The sequence below is a fragment of the Alternaria dauci genome, chromosome 3 (genome assembly GCF_042100115.1).
Source record: "Alternaria dauci strain A2016 chromosome 3, whole genome shotgun sequence".
In the NCBI taxonomy this organism is placed as follows: Eukaryota; Fungi; Ascomycota; class Dothideomycetes; order Pleosporales; family Pleosporaceae; genus Alternaria; species Alternaria dauci.
In genome coordinates, this window is record NC_091274.1 from 140,567 (window position 1) to 159,328 (window position 18,762).

Below are 18,762 nucleotides of genomic sequence, written 5' to 3' on the forward strand. Positions count from 1 at the left end.
GATTGGGGGCCTGTCGCTTGTGACGCAGTTATGCAGACTACGGCACATCAACCCACTATGCAGCACCGTTTTCCCGAGCACCGGGCCTGACCCCCCATGCCCTTTGATCTCTGCCAGACAACCTTTATGGGCCACCTTCCGCCACTCATCGGGTGCTCCATACCAAGCTTGTGAAAGCGTGGCCTAGGTTTCAGCCTGATCGCCGAGAGTGCGCTACGCCAGTTCGGGCCCAGGACCCTTCGGATGACCACGCAGCACGTACGAGGAGCAGCGAAGAGGCATAGTTGTTATACGGCGTGTTCGTTGGTCTTGTACTGTCGAACGAATGCATCTGTCTGCGCTAGTATCTGCTTCGTAGAGACTCGACCTGAGCTTGACCAGCAGTTGCGGAGCTTGCCGCCGTCCGTCTTCCCGCCTGTCGTCCCGCCTCGTCCACCGCCATAACCTCAGCATGTCTTATCGAGGGCGCCCTAGTAAGGGATGCGAGGCCTGCAGAGCCCGTAAAGTCAAGGTACGTGTTCTCTGGCGTTGATGTCATCGCACAATGGCGATCCTTGGACCGAGGCACGCTGGTCACGAGGGCGATGCTGATATCAGATTAGTGCGACGAGTCGAGACCAGCTTGCACGCGATGCAGCAAGGCGGGCCATACGTGCAAGTATCGAGACCAAGCCGATATCCTCTTCCGCAACCAAACAGCGTCTGCTGCGCAAAGAGCAGAGGAATCATGGCGGAAGCGATCAAAGTCGCATCAGCGTGCTGTCGCGGCCGAAAGCAGCAGTGCCTACGTCAAAACTCCGACAAGCGACGAGTCAACACCACCTCATTTGGACGACCAACGCTCGTCCAGCGGAAGCGTGCATTCGCCCGGTGGATCCGTCGATGACCCAGCGCAAGATGTATCAAACGCTGCGCCACCGATCATCGATCTCAGCCGACTGACCATCACCCCAATGGCTAACCCTGATTTTCGTAGGAAGGCGTTTGAGCGCTTTGTGTACGACTTTGTACTGCCCGATCAGCCGGACAGACCAGCGGACTGGCCTGATGAAGCGCTTTGGACGTTTATACCGCACTTGTACCAGGGCGCGCCAGAGGACTCGTTGATCGCGACGGCTGTTGACGCAGTTGCCTATGTCAACTATGCTAATAGATGTAACGACCCCCAGGCCCAGGCACTGGGTGAGGAGTGCCTGGGAAGAGCTATCCCGCTGTTGACGAAGACTCTCGCGGATAAGAAGCAGTCGGCTACGAATATTGCACTGGCTGCAGTGCATTTGATGGGAGTTTACGAAGTACGTTACTGGTGGATTCATGATGGTGGAAACTCTAACGCGACGATTAGAATCTTACTAGCGTGCAACGAAAAGGCACGTTTATTGCCCACAACCACGGCGCAAATGCGCTGCTTCAGTTGCGGACTGTTGAGCAGTTCTATAGCGACCCTATATCCGCCAGACTTTACGAAGTCATCTATTCACATCTGGTAATTACAGCCAAGACAAACAGTTCTACCGCCTTGGCTAACCTTGTTACAGTTACTAGGCAATTTGCAGACGGCCAAGCGCCCTGCGATACCAACAAGAGACGTGGTCAAGGTCGATGAGCTGCTTCCAAGTCTATACAAGAACTCTAATGCCTTCGTGATTCGCCTGATCTGGAGAGAGGCGATGTTGCATGCGAGATGGCACGAGGTAAAGCAGAGTGCGAATCCGCCAACTAGCCGTCTAGCCCTGCAAGAACTTTTGCAGACCGCGCTAGAACTAGATGACGACTACCAGGCGTGGGAGTCACAGATCACACCTGCTTGGAACTACCACACGACACCTAACACGCCAGAGGCGAGGTCCACGTATGATTCGAAATGGCAGAAGCTCTTCCTGGGATGTCGAGGCGCTCCCGCAGAGATCCACTCTTACCCCAGCGTGAAACGCACCTGGGTCTGGGGCTTCTACCGTACAAGCCGTGTACTGGTCTTGCGAGATGTACTCGAAATGTTGAACTGGATGCTAAGGTTCCGGGATCCGTGTCGGTCGGCCGCAGCGCAAGGGCACACTGTGCCCACCAATTTGAGCGACAGGACCCTGCGCACGCATCACGCGATTGCTACTGCGCGTTTGGTCGAAGTGATTGAGCGAAACTGCTCAGCCATGATTGGCAGTTTTACCGTGCCGATACACATGAAGTCCATCGACGATGTGGTTGGCATGAGAGGCTATGTCGCGCTGTGGCCACTCGGCACCATGGACGCTGTACTCTGTGCAGGTCTTGTACCGGATAGCAATGCAGGTCAATCTCCACAAGACGCTACTCAGATGTCGACGCCGCCGTCAGCCTACTCGCATCACTCCAACACGCCACCACATCTCGTCTCCGCCACATCCAACGTGTCGTCCTCGAGCGAACCGTCCGAGAACCTGGAATCGTATGCGACAGCACCACAGTTCTCAGACCTCAACACCATCCGCTCGAGAAGCGGACTGAGCTCTAGCCCCAGCCCGCCAGCCAACGTGCCAACATTCGATCCAAATGCGAAGAAGGATCATATTTTCGACCCGCATCCCGCGCATCCGTACGATCGGCCGCTTGATCTTCCTCCACTGGATTTCGAGACTGTGGTACCGAGGAGGATAGATGTCGCCGCGAGACGTGAGTGGATCAACCGCTTGCTGTACTACTTTGCCACGGAGCTGGGGCTGAAGAAGGCGCTGTGGGTGCCGGTCATGCAGGGATACATGCCCGTGGTGAAGCCAATGGTTGATGAGATTCTCAGCCAGGAAAGGCGTGTTTGAAATGGAAGAGAGTGCATCGAGTAACAAGGGGCATCTTATTGGCGTTTCTGCATTTTTTTTCTCTTTGCATATGCTTGTAGGGGTTTTGGGATTCCGACTGGTGCATTGGTAACATGTTTGTTTTTCGTATACATATTAGGGTTTGGGTTGGACATATACGAGGTTACGGTTTGCATTTCGGATCATGAGAGCTTGGTGGGGAGGATATGGCATCGTGTGAGTAAATTGGTTAGCCTAATCGCTAATGGTGATAGCTCAAGGTTGTGTTTCTGATCACACAACGGCGTAATAGGTATAAGGAGCGGATGAACAAAGAACCGATATATATCTTGAAATGAAAACGCTCACTCTCATCATTTGGTCCACTCACCTCGCTCGGACCGCAAACCAAGCCACTGATATCACACAGCACCCAGAGGAACCAAACCGACTCACCACTCTTGTGTCTACCCGCCAAACTCCGTACTATGACTTATCGAGACGTCTTTGCCGGCGTTGTGTTCGATATCAATACGCCTCATACAAACAAAGACAACGTGCTCACCGCGTACCCCAGCGTCCGTGCCCACACTCATGTACACCTGCGCGCAGCTCTACTACGGAGCTGAGACCATCATGTTCGACCGCTCGTTCTTCGTTCCTAGCTACGTCGCGTTCTGTTATCTTTGGCTGTTGGATATGTGTGCTGGGATGGCTGGCGTGGGGAGAGCGTTGATTATGGAATGTGTGATTACAGCTGGGAATGCGCGCGCTGTTATCGAAAGAAAGATTGGGAAAGATGGGTTGCGGTATTTTACTTGCTTAAGGGTGGTATTGGTTGAGCTCTAGGAGTACCGTGTGACGGCCAGGATGGGTGAGATGTATATAGGGATTCTGCGGCAAGCATTTGGTATTCCGGATCTGGACGTTATGTTCATTCAAGGAGAGGGAGTGATTCAGGACTTGATTACGCGGGGCTGGGTGGGCAGGCAGAGCACTTTGTAGGCAGACGATTGCAACAATACCAGGAGACTCAAAGGCGACTGACTATACACATTCGTGGATGATTGACAACAGCTTAAAGGTTACACATGACGACATGGTCCAGCGGCGTTTAGCCCCACGCTAATTCTTACCTCCGAAACCCACAGCCTTGCTTACATAACGCACGAGCCCCATTCCTCGCATCCTCACCAGAGCTTTCCAGACCCTCCCCATCCCACACATCCGCATTCGCATTAGCGCTCCGATACCTGCGTTGCTCCGAACCGATTCCGATATAGCCAATTGCGCCTTGTAGGTAAAGAAAGGGAACCGATTCAGTATCAGAAAAAGAGCTAGGAAAAGAACATACAAAATGGATATCCGTGTACTACGACCGTCGGACATTCCGCATGTCCAGCTGGCGAATATTACGAATCTGCCCGAGAACTACTTTTGCAAGTACTACTTGTATCATGCGATGAGTTGGCCGCAGTTGAGCTATGTGGCTGTTGATGTAAGTTTTGTTGTTTTTGATCATGGGATATGGTGCCCCTCCATGCATGCTGGGGCGATGCACACAGAGGAGAAGAAAGAGCTAGGAAGCGGTACAAGAAGAGAAGAGAAGAGACAGCTCGATGAATCCAAAGGACTGCGAATCGTCCCAGCTACTCCATGACACGAGGACGGGCCGTAGTGTCCGCTACATGAACAAGCCACCCCACCCACGCATGCCCTCCAACTAACCTCTTTTCTTTCCGAACCCAGGTCTCTCGCCCCCCAAAGACGCCCTACGATCCCCCCAAAATCGTCGGCTACGTCCTCGCCAAAATGGAAGAAGAACCCACCGACGGCGTCCAACACGGACACATTACTTCTCTCTCCGTCATGCGCACGCACCGACGTCTGGGTCTCGCCGAGAAACTGATGCGTCAGTCACGTACGTTGCCATTTCCCCTCCCCCTCCCTCCCTACCTACCCCGTCCTCCCATCCCGCCCATCCGCCCCTTCCCACCACGAGGTCTGTAACTGATACGTGTGACCGATGAAAAGAACGCGCCATGGCCGAAACCTTCAACGCGCACTACGTCTCCCTGCACGTCCGCGTGTCCAACACCGCAGCCCTGCATCTCTACCGCGAAACTCTAGGCTTCACTGTCGACAAGATCGAAGCAAAGTACTATGCCGACGGCGAAGACGCGTATAGCATGCGCATTGAGCTCGCGGATCTAAAGGAGCAGTTGAGGGATGAAGAAGAGGTGATTTTTGGGAGCGAGGGGGTGGATGAGGGGGAGGCGGTGGGGAGTGAGGTGAGTTTCTCTTGTTTCTGTTTTTTGTCATTGATGGCAGGGTGGTTGTTAATGATGCGTAGGGCCGGGAGAAGAAGAAAGTGGAGAAAAAGACCAAGGTCAAGGTGGGAAGGGGCAAGGGCGTTGTGGATCTGGTGGAGAGGGTGGAGGCGCACAAAGGTGAAGAAGCGACGGCGGCTTAGGAGGCGAGAGTCGCGGAGATATATGTGCAGATGCAGAGGGGTGAGGTGGTGAGTGTGACGGAAGAGGAATATGAACGGCTGCCGTTCTTTTCGCGCGGAGAGCGTGCAGAGGACTTGTAGGTCTGAGGCATGGTAGTGAGTAGTGCAGGATGGTGAAGACTATCTTTGTGGTTGTATTAGTCTAGTCAAAGCGCCTTTTGCCAGGCCAGCCATTCCTCACCTCTTATGCTCAACTCAGCCCGTAAATGCGAATACAGGATACTATACACACCGCCTCCCCAACACCCAAAACACACAATCCCCCCCTCCATAAAACGCCTTCCAATCCCATAAAACGCCACCATACACATACCCATCATAACATCATGTCATTCACATCAACCCCCCCAACACCACCTTCCCCACGCCCCCCACCTCCCCTTTAACCCCCGCCCGACAACTATCCTCAAACTCCCTCACCACACCCGCCAACAAAATCTTCCGCACCCGCGCATCCGCCTTACTAAACAGATCCCCCACCAAACTCGGCTGTCCACCGCCCGCCACCACGACACTCTCTGGCGTCGCCAGCATGCCCAGGATACGCGTATAGCAATCAATCAGCACGTCGCAGAGCGTGGCAAAAGTGCTAAAAAAATCTGGATCAAAGGGCAGAGACGGGGTCTGGAGATGTGTATAGGATTCATTGGGGTGGAGGGAGTCGTCCGTATTCGCGGGGGGAGAAAAGGCGTCGGTGGTCATGGATGATAGACCGGCCGCGGATGCACCAGTGCCAGCGCCGTTGATGCTGCTTGTATCGCTGCCAGTGAAGCTATTACTCGGTGTCAGAACTGGAATCTCGCCTGTGGTTGCGGAACTCGATCTCCGCCCTTTACCCCCCATGCTCATCCCCATGCCTATGTTTGCACGCTTAAACATCTGCGGTAATCGCGCCCTCGACAGCGTCGACGGCGTGGAGCCATCGGCTGGGTGCACGGCCTGGTACTGTTCGAATTCGACGAGCAGCGCGTTGAGCGCTTTGAGGTAGTCGGCGGGCGAATTTGCGTTGAGGTCGAGGATGGTGGGGAGCGAGAAGCCGAGGAGTAGGTATTGTGTTGCGCGGCGGGCTTGGTTGCGCGAGGAGAAGGAGGGGAGGCGGGTGAGGTCGGTTTTGGAGAAGAGGAGCGTGTTGAACCAGTATATTCTGCCTTCGTGGCTGAATAGGCGTTAGCCGTCAGTTAGTCGCAAGGGGAGAGGGGACATACGCTTTCCGGAGATAGTCCAACGTCGATATCCGTTTCGACGCCAGTTCGTGAATGTGTTGAAACACGAGATTCGGATTCGCGCCATTGGGCACGGGAATCGGGGCTGCGGGCGCGAGCGTGCGATTCGATTGCTGGTTTGCTTGCAGAATCTCTTTTTGAGTAGGCGCATGGCGGAGCGGCATAGGGACCGCCATGTTGCTCGTCGTCTTGTCTTTGTCGACAGCAGCAGCCGCGCTCAACGGACTCTTGTCGTACCCGTAGTCGGTCGTAGTCGTCTTCACGCTCTCACTGCTTTTTTGCTTATTGCCGCGCGCAAACGTCGAAATGGAGAGCGCAGGGCGCGACGCATTACCCACCGTCGCCGTGGTATTCACTACCCCAGTCTTTTCGGGCGAAGAGGTCAGCGCCAGCGTATTGGCCGACGGAACCCTCCTATGCGACGACGATGTCCTGGCCGTGCTGCTGTCGGACGTATTGGTTCGAAGCGACGCGGACCGCGAGCGGCGCAGCGAAGCGCCGAGATCCGTCACCGACGACGCAATGCTGTGCCTGCTGGCCTGTCGCGTGCGGCGCTGTGGCGTCGTCGAGTCTTTGGCGGGGAACGGGTATGTGTCCGGGGTAGGCAGAGGGGGTGTGTCTAGCTCGGTGGTGGTGGTGGTCGGCGTGAGATTGAGGGATGGCGGGTAGAGTGTCGACGAGGGCGTCTGTTTGTGTGTCTTTGTCTTTGCGCCGCGAAAAAACGAGGGCCGGCGGAAGAAGTTTGCCTGGGCGGCGGTCGTCGAAGCGGAGGGCGACGAGGGGGGCGGTGGTGCGTGGTCGTCGGCCATGGCTGCCACGCTGCTCCAGCACCAAGGGCGACCCAAAGCTGTGGGGCTACCGAGCGATCAGGGGCTGTTTCACCACTGCGCCTGGGACCCTGATGTCTACTACTGTATGTACTATGTCGCTGCTGCTGCGCAAGAGACGGATGTATCTTCTACGCTATGCTCTCCACATGGCTGCGGAAGTCGAAAAAGGAGAGAGATAAGATATCCGACTTTGCTCTCAAGGCGTCTGGCGCACAGGGAAAAGAGGGCTGCGATTCGCGGCTACAGCTGCTGCCGCCTTCACCTATCCCGACGCAGGAACAAGCCGCCCGAGGCGCATCCCTGCTCACCGCCAACACCCAATGCCATAGCTTCCATCGCAGAGAGGGACCTGGCTAGCCACGTGCGACCACCACGACGCGTTAGTCTGCATTGAGGAGCTGCTTAATCGCGCTCCAAGCTCTGCTCGACTCTCCCTCAGACACAGACAGAGACTCGAGAGTTGGCGTCTATCGTCTGTATTTACTGTACCCCGCTACCCCACGTCACAATGCAGCGCAGACAGAGCGCCCGAGTACGCGCCCTTGCTCGACCCACGCCCAGCACTCACTAATCACCCACAGGGCGAATGGATTCCCACCGAGGGCCAGTGGCCCGTGGATCCCCAGCACGACGTCGACGTCTCGGAGCAGCGCATCTGGGTCGACGGCTGCTTCGACTTTGCCCACCACGGTACACAGACATGGCGCCTCCAATCGCTACACCACCGCTGACGACGATACACAGGCCACGCCGGCGCCATGCTGCAGGCGCGCCAGCTCGGCACCGAGCTCTTCGTCGGCGTCCACTCTGACGAATCCATCATGGAGAACAAAGGGCCGACCGTCATGCGCCTCGACGAGCGGTACACACATCACCGCTCTACCCACGTTACTATTGCCAACTAACACGCGTCTCCAGCGTCGCCGCCGTCGAAGCCTGTCGCTGGGCCACAAAAGCCGTCCCCCGCGCCCCCTACGTCACATCCCTACCCTGGATCACGCACTACGGCTGCAAATACGTCGTCCACGGCGACGACATTACGTCCGACAGCGACGGCAAAGACTGCTACCGGTACGTCAAAGCCGCTGGCCGCTTCAAAGTCGTCAAACGCACGCCTGGTATCTCGACAACGGATCTCGTGGGCCGGATGCTGCTGTGCACGAAATCGCATTTTATCCCGTCGCTCGAGAAACGGATTCAGGGCGAGGAAGGACCCGGCGGCGAGGAAGAGAGGCTGGCCACGGGAAAAGAAATGTTGGAGAGGATTAGGGATTATGCGAGTGATGAGAGTGGCAAGGCGCCGGGGTGCGATGTGTGGTATTGGCATGCGTCGCGGCCGGTGAAGCTAAGGCGCACGACGACGAGTAATACTGTTGCGTCGCCTACATCTCCCACTGCCGATGCTGCTCCGCGTCCTGGCACCCTGCGTACTGCGTCCACGGCGCCCGCACTCGGTCCTGTCAAGGAAGAAAAGGGTAAATTCCACCAACTCGTTCAAGGAAAAGGCGTGCGACCCGGTCAGCGCGTTGTCTATGTCGACGGCGGCTGGGATCTGTTTTCGTCCGGCCACATTGAATTCTTGCGCCTCGTTACGTCGGCCGAAGAAGACGGTGCACGGGAGCGGGGGTGGTACACGGAAGAAGCAAAGCAGCAGCGCGTGCAAGCCACGGGCGAGGACTATGGACCGCTGTTTGTGGTTGCGGGTATCCACGACGACGAGGTGATTAATCACTGGAAGGGGATTAATTATCCGATTATGAATATCTTTGAGAGGGGGCTGTGTGTGTTGCAGTGTAAATTTTGTATCTCCCCCCCCCCCCCCCCCCTTTTCATCCCACATCTTTTCCAAATAAGAGAAGAAGAAGAGACTGACAAGAAAACAGTACATCCACGCCACCATCTTCGGCGCCCCCTTCTCCCTCTCCAAAGCCTTTCTCCACTCCCTCCCCTACACGCCCCTCACCACCATCTACCACGGCAAAACGACTTTCATGCCCTTGGCCTTTGACCCCTATGCCGTTGCAAAGACACTGGGGTTGTATCGCGAGATTGAGAACCATGAGTTTCAGAACGTCAATGCAGCGGAGATTGTGAGTCGCATTATGAAGGGCAGAGCGCTGTATGAGGAGCGCCAGAGGAAGAAGGGCGAGAAGGGAATTAGTGAGGACATGGAGAGACGGAGACAGGAGGCGGAGAGGGAGGTGAGAAGGAGGGAGGTGGAGGGGCAGTTTGGGCTTTAGGAAGACGGGGAGGGTTGGGAAGTGGGAGGGGGAGGGGGAGGGGGAGAGGCGGGCGTGATACCATTCTTCAACAGGTGTGAGAATTTTTCTCTCGAGGGCGGGGTGCATGGATGGATGGATGGATGGTGAGGTATTGTCTTGGCGAGCGGTATATAGAGGAAGCAATCCATCCGTGCCATGGCATCTCGCTACTCAGTTCAACATTACTCAAACGTAATCTTCAAATACCTTTTTCCGCACAAAATCCCCCAACGGCAACTCTTTAATCCCATGTCTCTCTTCCAACCCGTACGTTCCACTCGTCTGCTTCCAACACAACTCCCGTATCACTTTGCTAGGCGCGTCACGCTGTCCCAAATCCGTTACCCAGCTACCTTTGGTGTGGAACAAAGGAAACAGCATCTTTCTTTTACCTCGTCAAAGTTGGTGTCGAGAGCCTTGTTCCTGACTTTGTCTATTTCCTCGGCGTTACATGGATATATCTAGGCACGGTACCGGCGTCTGGGTCTTGACGAGATTATGCAGACGGAGCTAGGAAGTGGGAATAGTGAGGAGGCGGGATGACTGAATGGCAATGTGTGGGCTGTAGCGTCTTCTCCTTTCTTGCTATGGATTTATGGATGGGTGGATTGTGTCTAGGCGTTAGTGACCATGACTGTACATGTGCTAATTCAGTTCGTACATTGTGATTGCAGGTCTCAGCTAGTAAACGGAGAGAAAAGGTAGCCCAATCCAGACTGTTTATAAGTAGTAGACCATGTGTAAGTCTTTATAAGTGGGAAGGAAAGTAATATGCAGTTTGCGTTTCTGACGTGGCATAGTTTTCTACACATGGACGTTTTAATTATCGTCTTGTGGATCTGTCGCCAGTTGCTCATAGTGACGACTTTGTTTGATGCGTAGGGAACGTGAGATTGTTGCACTAGTTCGCTCGGGAGGAGCTAGGTTAGGCGGGCATACAAGCAGGAATCCTGGAACTGGCTTCATTTCCCAGAATGCACTTTTATTCACTTACTTTGACATATCTTGCTCAATGGGAATATCATTCTAGAGTCGCTTTCTACGCACTCAGATCTAGTCTTTATTCAGCAAGTTTCCCTTGCCTCGTGAACCCTATATTGAACTGATAGCACCTAGGTGTCGACGCGCCTAGTCGAACAACCTCCCTTAATTCACACCCCATCATCTTTCCTGTCCCGCAACCATCAGATCGCCCCCTTTTCTCATCCACCCCACTCACTCACTCAAACGTAATCTCCATCCCCTCCTTCTTAAACCACTGCCTCGCCTTCTCCATAACCTCTTCCCCCAGCCCCCTCCCATCCACAACACACAGCTCCTTCACCGCCGGCAAACTATCCAACACCACCTTCCTCGCCAGACTCTTCTTGTCGCCCTTTTCAGTATGCCGAAATCGTTCTTGCATGACGACATTCACTATGAAATGCGAGATCCGGAGCCGCGTCATCTGACGACAGATGCGCGGGTTGGCGGGGCTCGAGAACAGGAACGACATGGTGGACAACCGGCTGACGTCGAAGGTGCCCCGTGTGTACACGAGGTGACGCGCTTCGTAGTGGATTTGCGTGCAGGTGCTGAGGAAGGGCGGGGGTACGAAGACGTAGCAGGAGGGGGGAGGGGAGGGCCAGGTGCGGGTGAAGGCGAGGGTGATGGTGGACGAGGTGCTGAGCTGGTGGATGTTAGTGCGTGGGTGAAGGAAGGGGGTATTTGGGGGGTGGGCGAGGAGATGGACTTACGTAGTCGTAGATGATGTTGCGGATTTCGCCGGGGAGACGGAGAAGCGGGGAGTTGAGTTGGTTGGCGAGGGTGCTGGGTGAGTGTTAGTTATCTTCGAGCAAGGGGTATGGGAAGCTTACATGGCTAACATGGCTTTCTCGGTATTGGAGGAACCTTCGACTGGGGTTTGGGCTTCCATGGTGAGAACGTTGGTACAAGGTTGATTGTAGTTGCAGTTGGATGTGCTGAGCGAGGGAGGAAGATTTTCTTCGGTTAAATCACTAGGCAGTGAAAATACATACAGTTGCACATAGTGAACCAAGGTATCGGAGAGTCCGTCTGCATTGCGACGTCAAGTAGAGTGTTAGTCAGTGACCTTGTGTTCACATCATAGCACAGCCATTAGATCCATGCAAGGGAGTGAATCTTGATGATCATTGTATTGGAGCTGGGGAAGGAACCTTGTAGACAACGCTTTTTGACCTTGAAGTACCACGACAATCCTTGAGGAACAACCCTCCTCTCGCCTTTCGCAATCTTTCTACCATCAGCCATTCATCCATGAAACTCGCAGATCTCGCCTTTCCCTCCGAATCTCCAGGGCCTGACTACAAGTTCTCTCGATACCTTGATGCAGGATAGCTTCTGGCATCGCGAGCCGGAATCATCAGAGCTCCATTCGTACCCAGTCTCCCATAAATGACTGCCGATCTATCCGAAACCATTATGCTGGCGTCCCCTTCACTACCGAGTCAAGAATCAGTGTACAGCGGACGCAACTGGCATTAGGCCCTAGGTATAGAAGCAGACTTCTAGGCCCTCTCCAAAAATATCTTTCAAAGCCTTTGTCGTGGACGTCCTATAACCGTCACTATCTCTATAAGAACACAACAAAAGGAACTTTCGCAACGCAGGGAAGCGTTCTCGAGGGCTATGCGTACGTGACGATAGCTTTAGGAGAAAGTTGAGTCCAAGGTGTGTAAGACTTAGGACTTGAATCTTGTCGTACCTAGTCTGCCTTGAAACACTCATTAGAGCTGGAAGATCAGAGCATTTGAATTTGAAGACAACTGTCTTCCAGAAGTAGGGGAGTGATTCGTGGCGACACTGAGAGCAAGTATGTGCTAGACTCATCGGCCAAGGCGTTGGAGACGGACCCGGAAAGTATACATGCCCGGATCCGCGTGGAACTGTAAGAACTTCTCCAGTCGTGGGAAACGTGAAGGAGTAGATCATGTTGCGGATCTCGGGTGGGAGGCGCAGCAAAGGCGAGTTGAGCTGGTTCGCGGTGGTGCTATTCGAGTCAGTTAGTATTTTCTCGAGGATTAATTGCCCAACTGAAATATATGAAGCGGCTCACATCTTAGCCTGCTCATCAGGGTTGCTCGCGCGCTTGAGCAATTCCTCCAATCTTGTGGAAGCTTTGTTGTGGTCGTAGTCGGTGGAGGCCATCTTGCGGACTTGCAGATGTTGTTGTGAGAGAATTGCGACAAGAGGGTCGACGAGGAGACAAGGGTTCAAAATAAAGAGAGTTTTATAGGAACAGCCAGTCCGTGAGCAAGGCAGCTGCAGGCTAGTGAAATATCACATGTTAGCTTAGAGCACCTTCCAAGGTTCGTGCTGTGGCTCACCGCCGTTCAATGAAGTGCTTATATACGTTTGCTTTTGCTGCGCTCGAGTATGCATGACGGCCTCTGGAGCTCCATGGACAGCTCGTTTGCCAAGTATAGCGAGGACTTGAGGAGACGGCCATCTTTTCATGTTTTCCAATTCATCTAGTATGTACAGCAAGATTGCAACAAAAGAAGTACTTGTACAATCGTTCGATCCACCCAAGTCAACACATCTAGACCTCGACACCCCTGGGCTTCTTCGGGTAGGTCGGCTCGAGCGGAGGATCAGCATTCTTCACCAACATCTGCACATACTCGTCGAACCAAGCACCAGCAGCCGGCGCACCCTCAAGACCACACTTTCCGTCACTCTCGCCACCAGGCTTGATCCAAACAAGAGAGTCGACATTGGTGTTGTTCTGCTTCGAACCGGGCAGAGGGCCAAATCCGGCAGGTTCAACGTTGCACCACTCACCCCACTCCGCGCGAGCACCAGGAAGGGCAACGCGGCCCTGGTCGATGATGAAGTTAGATGGCAAGCCCTCGGCCTCGAGGTAAGGAGCAAGCGACGAGGCGTAGTGGCTTTCGTCCCAGGATGGCGACCACTCAGTGTAGTTCTCGCGTACCTTGGCTTGGAAGGAGTTGTAGTTGGATACGTTAGTGGCGTAACCCCGGATCTTGGCCGCGGGGTTGAGTTTCTTTGCCATAGCGACGACCTTGGCAAAGATCTGAGCAGTGGGCTTCAGGTTGTCTGCCCAGCCAAGCCAGCCGCCGTGCGCAGCATCGATGTACAGATGTACGTTTGGAAACTGAAGCTTCGCAATCGCGTACGCGATGCCCTCTTCGTAGGCAGGAGTAGCGTTGGCGCAGAAAGGGATGCCTTGGTTGGTGATGGCGTTACCAAGGGAGTCTGGTTCGAGAACAATGGCAAAGTCGAGATCTTTGGCCTGGGAAACGAGCTTGGCGTACTTGTCGACGAAGTCTTTCTTGTAGATCTCGAGGCCGTTGTTCGCTAGACTGAGCTCACCAGCAGATTCGCCAGCGGAGCAATCGCGGTCGGGCAAATTGTACAAGACCAGGCCGACAATCATCTTCTTTCCAGACTTTCTTTGTTGACGAGCTTCCTTGATGGCGGTAGGGATGAGGCTGAGCCCATCACGTGTAGTGACCCAAGTGAAGGTCGAGATCTTCTGAGCGACGGTACGAGTGCGCGCTGCGTTGAGAGTATCGTTTTGAGCCAGGAAGGAGGCGATGGTTTGGTCGAGTTTCTTGCCGTAGCTCTGGACGACATATCGGTCTCTGCCAATCCAGGGATTGACGGTCGCATTGCTTGGAGGTGGCTTGGGAGCTGCAGATACAGCACCAGCGAAGGCGGCGGATGCCAAAACAAGTTGTGTGAGTTGCACCATGATTGAAGAGAAGCTGAAGTGGTTCGAGGTGGTGAGAAACAGTGCGTGAGACTTGTCTGGTCTTATATAGAGCGTCGTGAAGACTATTGCTGCGGACAGTATACGTCCAATGATGTGCCTCCCTTCCCACAGATTTGATGCAGGGCCACCCTCACGTTTGCGTGGCTGTCTTGAGACGTGATCAGCGGTACCGTCGGCCCGCCCATGCTCTGATTGCACTCAAACAGTTCAAGTCCTTGGTCAGAAGCATTGACATCTCGCATACAACGCGCCGTGGCGGCGTTGCTGTAGTACTTCATCGATAGCGTACCGTGCACTCTGTTTGGCGAATGTAAGGAACGGTCGTTCGCCCCTACAATGGTATGTAGTCCTGTTAACAGTAGATTAGCCAAGGCTCAGTCTACCGGGGATGGTCCGGGAAGTCAATATATTTGCGCACTTTACCCGGCTTCCACCCCTGCTTTGCTGGAAGACTGACCCCACAGTGTGGCTGATGATATTGCGATCACAACAAGCTCCTTGCAGATTGGTCGACGTGCTGGAGCTACTGCTGTGTATATTGCACTTAGAGTACAGCGAGGACCTTGTGTCATTTCGCGCTGCAGCGTGCCATTTGTATACATTGTATAGAAGATTCGCTGCGTCTTCTAGCGTGAATGTGAGCGGCTCTCCCCTGAGGCTGAGTTGGATATGCGTGCTGCAGGCTACGATGCAGGTACTACAACATCCGACAGCTTTTCAGAGTGAAAGTGGGATGATGCGCAGCAAGGAACAGTTAATTGCGCAATCTGAGCGTTGCGTGCGAACGTTGGGGTTGAATTGGTCTCTTCTTGACAATGAACACTTTTCAGATGCAACGCATCGCGATGAACATGGCACGCTGCCGCCTACCCGCCATCTACATATCGTCACGAATCCTGGCTGGATGCGCTCCGCGGAGGTGGCGCGAGAAAGCGCGAAAATGATTGTGATGTGCGACGACGGTGGCTTGCAGAGCGTTCCGACCGGAACAAAGCGCCTATCAGTCAGTTAAGGCTCCAAGAATGTGCCGCGGCACTCGTATTGGCCGGATTAAGGCATCATTGAGTTGAACGCGTGATGTTTCGATGCGAACGCGATGGAGATGCGGTGATTCTCTGCCGCTGAGGAAAGGAGATGGTGCGCCGCTAGCGCCTTGGCAGCACACGGGAGTACCTCATGGTGCGTGGACCGAAGTTCTACTGACTCACTACCATGATTGGCAATCTGTTAGGCATCAATTCGTTAAGAAGTCCTAAGCATAATGGACCCCACAGATTCCTCAGAAAAGGAGGGGACTTGCACTTGGTACGTTCTGCGGGCTAGCTTCCGAGAAGGCAGGTTGTAATTAAAGAAACGAGAATGCGAAGCGCTGCTTTGTGAGCGCAACATATCATTCACTCACAGTCGCAGCAGCAAGATCAGATGTTGTCAGAGCAAAATCATACATTAGATTCCATCTAATCTACAGGCATATTCATAAGGAGTGCCATGTCATCATGTCATATCAAGCTATCAAGGAAAGACTCGTCCAAGCGACCTTAAAGAAGAAAAGCACCAGGTGCCCACATCTCCGGCACCATTTAGACTCACTTGCTAATGATTCTCAATCAAAGCAAGGTCTCATCCAACGTAGTGCTAAGCAATCTAGCACTGGCGGACATATAAGCCAATGGGGCTTGGATTGTAGTCCTGGAAGTAGTTGATGGAAAAGTCACCGCTGCCACAGATCTCGTAGCTCACAGTCTTGCCGGCTTCGCAGTCGCCAGACTCGACCGGGTACGTGTTTCCGGGGCTGAGCTCTAGGGACCCAATATCCCCTGCCTTCGCAGGAGCGTTGTTCCAGGTAGTTTGGGTGTTGGCATTGCCATTGACCTTACTGACGGTACACTTTCCTTGGCTAGAGATGGTGTAGTCGGAGGTCTCAAGGTCCTCCTTCTTGGGGAGCATGAACATGGTGGAGCACTTCTTACCGGCGTAAGAGGCAGGGATATCGAAGTTGAAGATAGTGCAGATGTGGGCACTGATCGTGCCGTTGTACGAGGTGCCATATGCCTTGTCAGGTTGCTCGGAATCAACGGGTACGATCAGATGAGGGTACTGGTAGTTTCCGTTGAGATCCTGGGGGCAAGTACCAGAGGCAGCAGGCTTAGAGGGAGCTGGTGCAGAAGGAGCGGACACCGTCGCAGCAGGCTTGGAAGTAGTGGGTTGGGAAGCAGGAGGGGCGGGCTCTGACTCCAGTGGAGACGCAGGCTTGCTCTCAGCAGGCTTGGGGGGAGCAGGGTTGGTTTCGACAGGAGGGGCTAACGGCTGGGTGACAGTGACGGTAACGACCTTGGGGACACACGCAGATTCCTGAGGAACATCGGGCGCGGATGGGGAGGGCTGAGGAGGCTGAGCCGGTGGTTGAGAAGACTTGGGAGCCTCGGGTGCCGGCCCAGAGGGCTTGGGGGCAGGCTGAGAAGCTGGAACACTTGGAGTGCCAACGGGAGTCTCGGCAGGTTTGCTCTTGGAAACAACAGTAGTAGATGCGGGAGTAGTGGCAGAAGGCTGTGAGCCAGCAGGCTGGGACGCTCCAGCTCCACATGAACCGGCAGATCCGAGAGTAATCTCAACGCACTTGGTCTGACCGGGAGCAGGGGTTGTGTAGACGTTGTATTCGCCGTTTTCATTGACAGGGCAGGCGTAGAACTTACCCGAGCCATTGTACGTAACGCTGCCACTGGAGCTGACAGCGAAGCCGTTGGTAGGGGTGGCGCCAACATCGCATTGGAACTGGGTAGTAGGGGGCGTCAAGATGCAGCCGCGTCCATTGGAATCGGTGAAGCCACCGTTTCCATCCAGGCAATAGCAGCCGGTTGGGTGACCGCCGCCAACACGGTTTTGGCCATCGTCGAGCTGACCGAGTACACCCGATGCACCGCCAGAAGCTGAGAGCTTGAAGCACTGTGTGTTTGCACGAGCGACGTAGGCGTTGGCTCCAAGGCCGAACGCAAGGGAAACGAAGGCGTATCTCATATTTGGAGACTAAGCGACTGTGCGATGAGATGAAGGTCGATGATGTCTTCCAAAGGATGTGAACTGGATGCTTCTTATACCTGTTCGGGGCTCGGAGACCACAACAACGGAAATGAAAGAGTGCCACTCAATCTCCATAGTTGTTCCCGGCGCTGCGGCATCTTGGTGAGTTGTTGGGATCTTAGCAGGCTTCGTGCGTTCAATCCATCGTCATATCCATATCGATGATATCAACAGACGTAAGCTTCTACAAGCATTTGCGGAGACCAGTATGCCAGTGGGTGGTGGCTTGGAGCTTACAGTTGTTTAGCCGTAGCCTTGTGATCCACCTCCACCTAAGAAAATATCGCTGTCTCAAGTAACAGCAACCTCGGTCATTGGTCAGAGAGTAAACAACGACCCAGGAACTGTGGCTCGCGACGATCGGCAGGCCCGGTATTGTGGGGTAGATCGACAGGAACACGTTGCTCGGATGCCCCAGGGAAATGGGCCCGACGTGAACAAAAGGATGACGTTAGGGAACTGTGACTTGCATCCTGTAACTGCAATCATTACCAGGTGTCACAGTTACGATGCAGGATATCGCTGGTTATGGCCGTCTTCATGTTCGCTTTGCATGAGTGAATTTCTTCGAGAAGCTTGTGATTTTATCGCGGAGTACGTTCCGATGGTAAGGTCAGCGTCGCTTAGTAAATCGGAACTATTGGCATTTCCCAACATAGTAACAGACCGTTGCCGAGTGTTCCGTTGCCGTCACGATGTATGCAGGATGACCAGACAAGCAATTCTTGGGCAGTTTACCCCAGACTTAGTAGACCTGTCAATCATGGGGTACGTGGACATTTAGACGTAGTCCTACAGCGATTTGTAACAAATAAGGACAGTATGGATGGTTTCGCATAGATACATCTGCTAGCCTGGAAATGGTGGATATTGGAATTGCAAGTAGCCTGGATTGCTGGCAGCACACGGTGATAACGACCCATACGAACCAGAGCGAGATGGTATCGAAACAGGTTCAACATCGGTCATTTCTCCACGACTTAGATACCTGGCTTCAGTCGCCAGGGCAGCGACGTCAGTGCTGGTTGCTGGGACGGTCCAGAGAACAGTTTCGTTGATATTCGTCCTACACGGCCTATCAACAGTGCGAAGAAGAATGGTTGCGTCACCTTGACATTACGACGATGGCAGGTAGTATAGTGATCAAAGTACACCAGTGTAGGCTCCCCATTTTACGAGCGTCGTCAGATGTGGGCTGTGTTCAGCCATGTGCTGACGAGGCCGCGCAGAGGTACCACAGTGGGCTCATGCCGGACAGTTGATCGTTATTTCTCGTGTTCCGGTCCACTTTTTCTGGACTCGGTCGTTGTAAGTTGGTGGACCGATCG

The 18,762-nt window shown here is 54.1% G+C and overlaps 7 protein-coding genes across 7 annotated transcripts; 3 read left to right on the forward strand and 4 right to left on the reverse strand.

The window, feature by feature from the left end:
* Nucleotides 1-63: 63 nt before the first annotated feature.
* On the forward strand, nucleotides 64-3,814 carry ACET3X_003723 (uncharacterized protein). The gene is made up of 4 exons (XM_069450126.1): nucleotides 64-511; nucleotides 603-1,295; nucleotides 1,346-1,486; nucleotides 1,539-3,814. Exons 1-4 carry the CDS (start codon nucleotides 452-454, stop codon nucleotides 2,790-2,792), a joined length of 2,148 nt encoding a protein of 715 aa, XP_069307701.1. The 5' UTR covers nucleotides 64-451; the 3' UTR covers nucleotides 2,793-3,814.
* A 314-nt stretch (nucleotides 3,815-4,128) lies between these two features.
* ACET3X_003724 (uncharacterized protein) lies at nucleotides 4,129-5,244 on the forward strand (the record flags this gene model as incomplete). The annotated part of the gene is made up of 4 exons (XM_069450137.1): nucleotides 4,129-4,269; nucleotides 4,521-4,692; nucleotides 4,806-5,062; nucleotides 5,125-5,244. The coding sequence occupies 4 exons, from the start codon at nucleotides 4,129-4,131 to the stop codon at nucleotides 5,242-5,244; spliced, it is 690 nt and encodes a 229-aa protein (XP_069307702.1).
* Nucleotides 5,245-5,981: 737 nt separating this feature from the next.
* On the reverse strand, nucleotides 5,982-7,315 carry ACET3X_003725 (uncharacterized protein; the record flags this gene model as incomplete). The annotated part of the gene is made up of 3 exons (XM_069450149.1): nucleotides 5,982-6,055; nucleotides 6,120-6,439; nucleotides 6,489-7,315. 3 exons carry the CDS (start codon nucleotides 7,313-7,315, stop codon nucleotides 5,982-5,984), a joined length of 1,221 nt encoding a protein of 406 aa, XP_069307703.1.
* Nucleotides 7,316-7,844: 529 nt separating this feature from the next.
* Nucleotides 7,845-9,576, forward strand: ACET3X_003726 (uncharacterized protein; the record flags this gene model as incomplete). The annotated part of the gene is made up of 5 exons (XM_069450160.1): nucleotides 7,845-7,868; nucleotides 7,918-8,026; nucleotides 8,081-8,198; nucleotides 8,255-9,119; nucleotides 9,220-9,576. 5 exons carry the CDS (start codon nucleotides 7,845-7,847, stop codon nucleotides 9,574-9,576), a joined length of 1,473 nt encoding a protein of 490 aa, XP_069307704.1.
* A 1,240-nt stretch (nucleotides 9,577-10,816) lies between these two features.
* Nucleotides 10,817-11,512, reverse strand: ACET3X_003727 (uncharacterized protein; the record flags this gene model as incomplete). The annotated part of the gene is made up of 3 exons (XM_069450171.1): nucleotides 10,817-11,266; nucleotides 11,334-11,406; nucleotides 11,454-11,512. 3 exons carry the CDS (start codon nucleotides 11,510-11,512, stop codon nucleotides 10,817-10,819), a joined length of 582 nt encoding a protein of 193 aa, XP_069307705.1.
* Nucleotides 11,513-13,159: 1,647 nt separating this feature from the next.
* Nucleotides 13,160-14,335, reverse strand: ACET3X_003728 (uncharacterized protein; the record flags this gene model as incomplete). The annotated part of the gene is made up of 1 exon (XM_069450182.1): nucleotides 13,160-14,335. One exon carries the CDS (start codon nucleotides 14,333-14,335, stop codon nucleotides 13,160-13,162), a length of 1,176 nt encoding a protein of 391 aa, XP_069307706.1.
* A 1,665-nt stretch (nucleotides 14,336-16,000) lies between these two features.
* ACET3X_003729 (uncharacterized protein) lies at nucleotides 16,001-17,371 on the reverse strand (the record flags this gene model as incomplete). Its single annotated transcript, XM_069450193.1, has 1 exon — nucleotides 16,001-17,371. The coding sequence occupies one exon, from the start codon at nucleotides 17,369-17,371 to the stop codon at nucleotides 16,001-16,003; it is 1,371 nt and encodes a 456-aa protein (XP_069307707.1).
* Between the last annotated feature and the right edge of the window lie 1,391 nt (nucleotides 17,372-18,762).

What these genes read in the sequence shown, in the direction of transcription:
- ACET3X_003723 (XM_069450126.1), top strand. Translation starts at nt 452, where the DNA reads ATGTCTTATCGAGGGCGCCCTAGTAAGGGATGCGAGGCCTGCAGAGCC. An exon ending in ATTTGATGGGAGTTTACGAA is followed by an intron (nt 1,296 to 1,345) that starts GTACGTTACTGG and finishes CGCGACGATTAG; the next exon opens with AATCTTACTAGCGTGCAACG. An exon ending in AAGTCATCTATTCACATCTG is followed by an intron (nt 1,487 to 1,538) that starts GTAATTACAGCC and finishes ACCTTGTTACAG; the next exon opens with TTACTAGGCAATTTGCAGAC.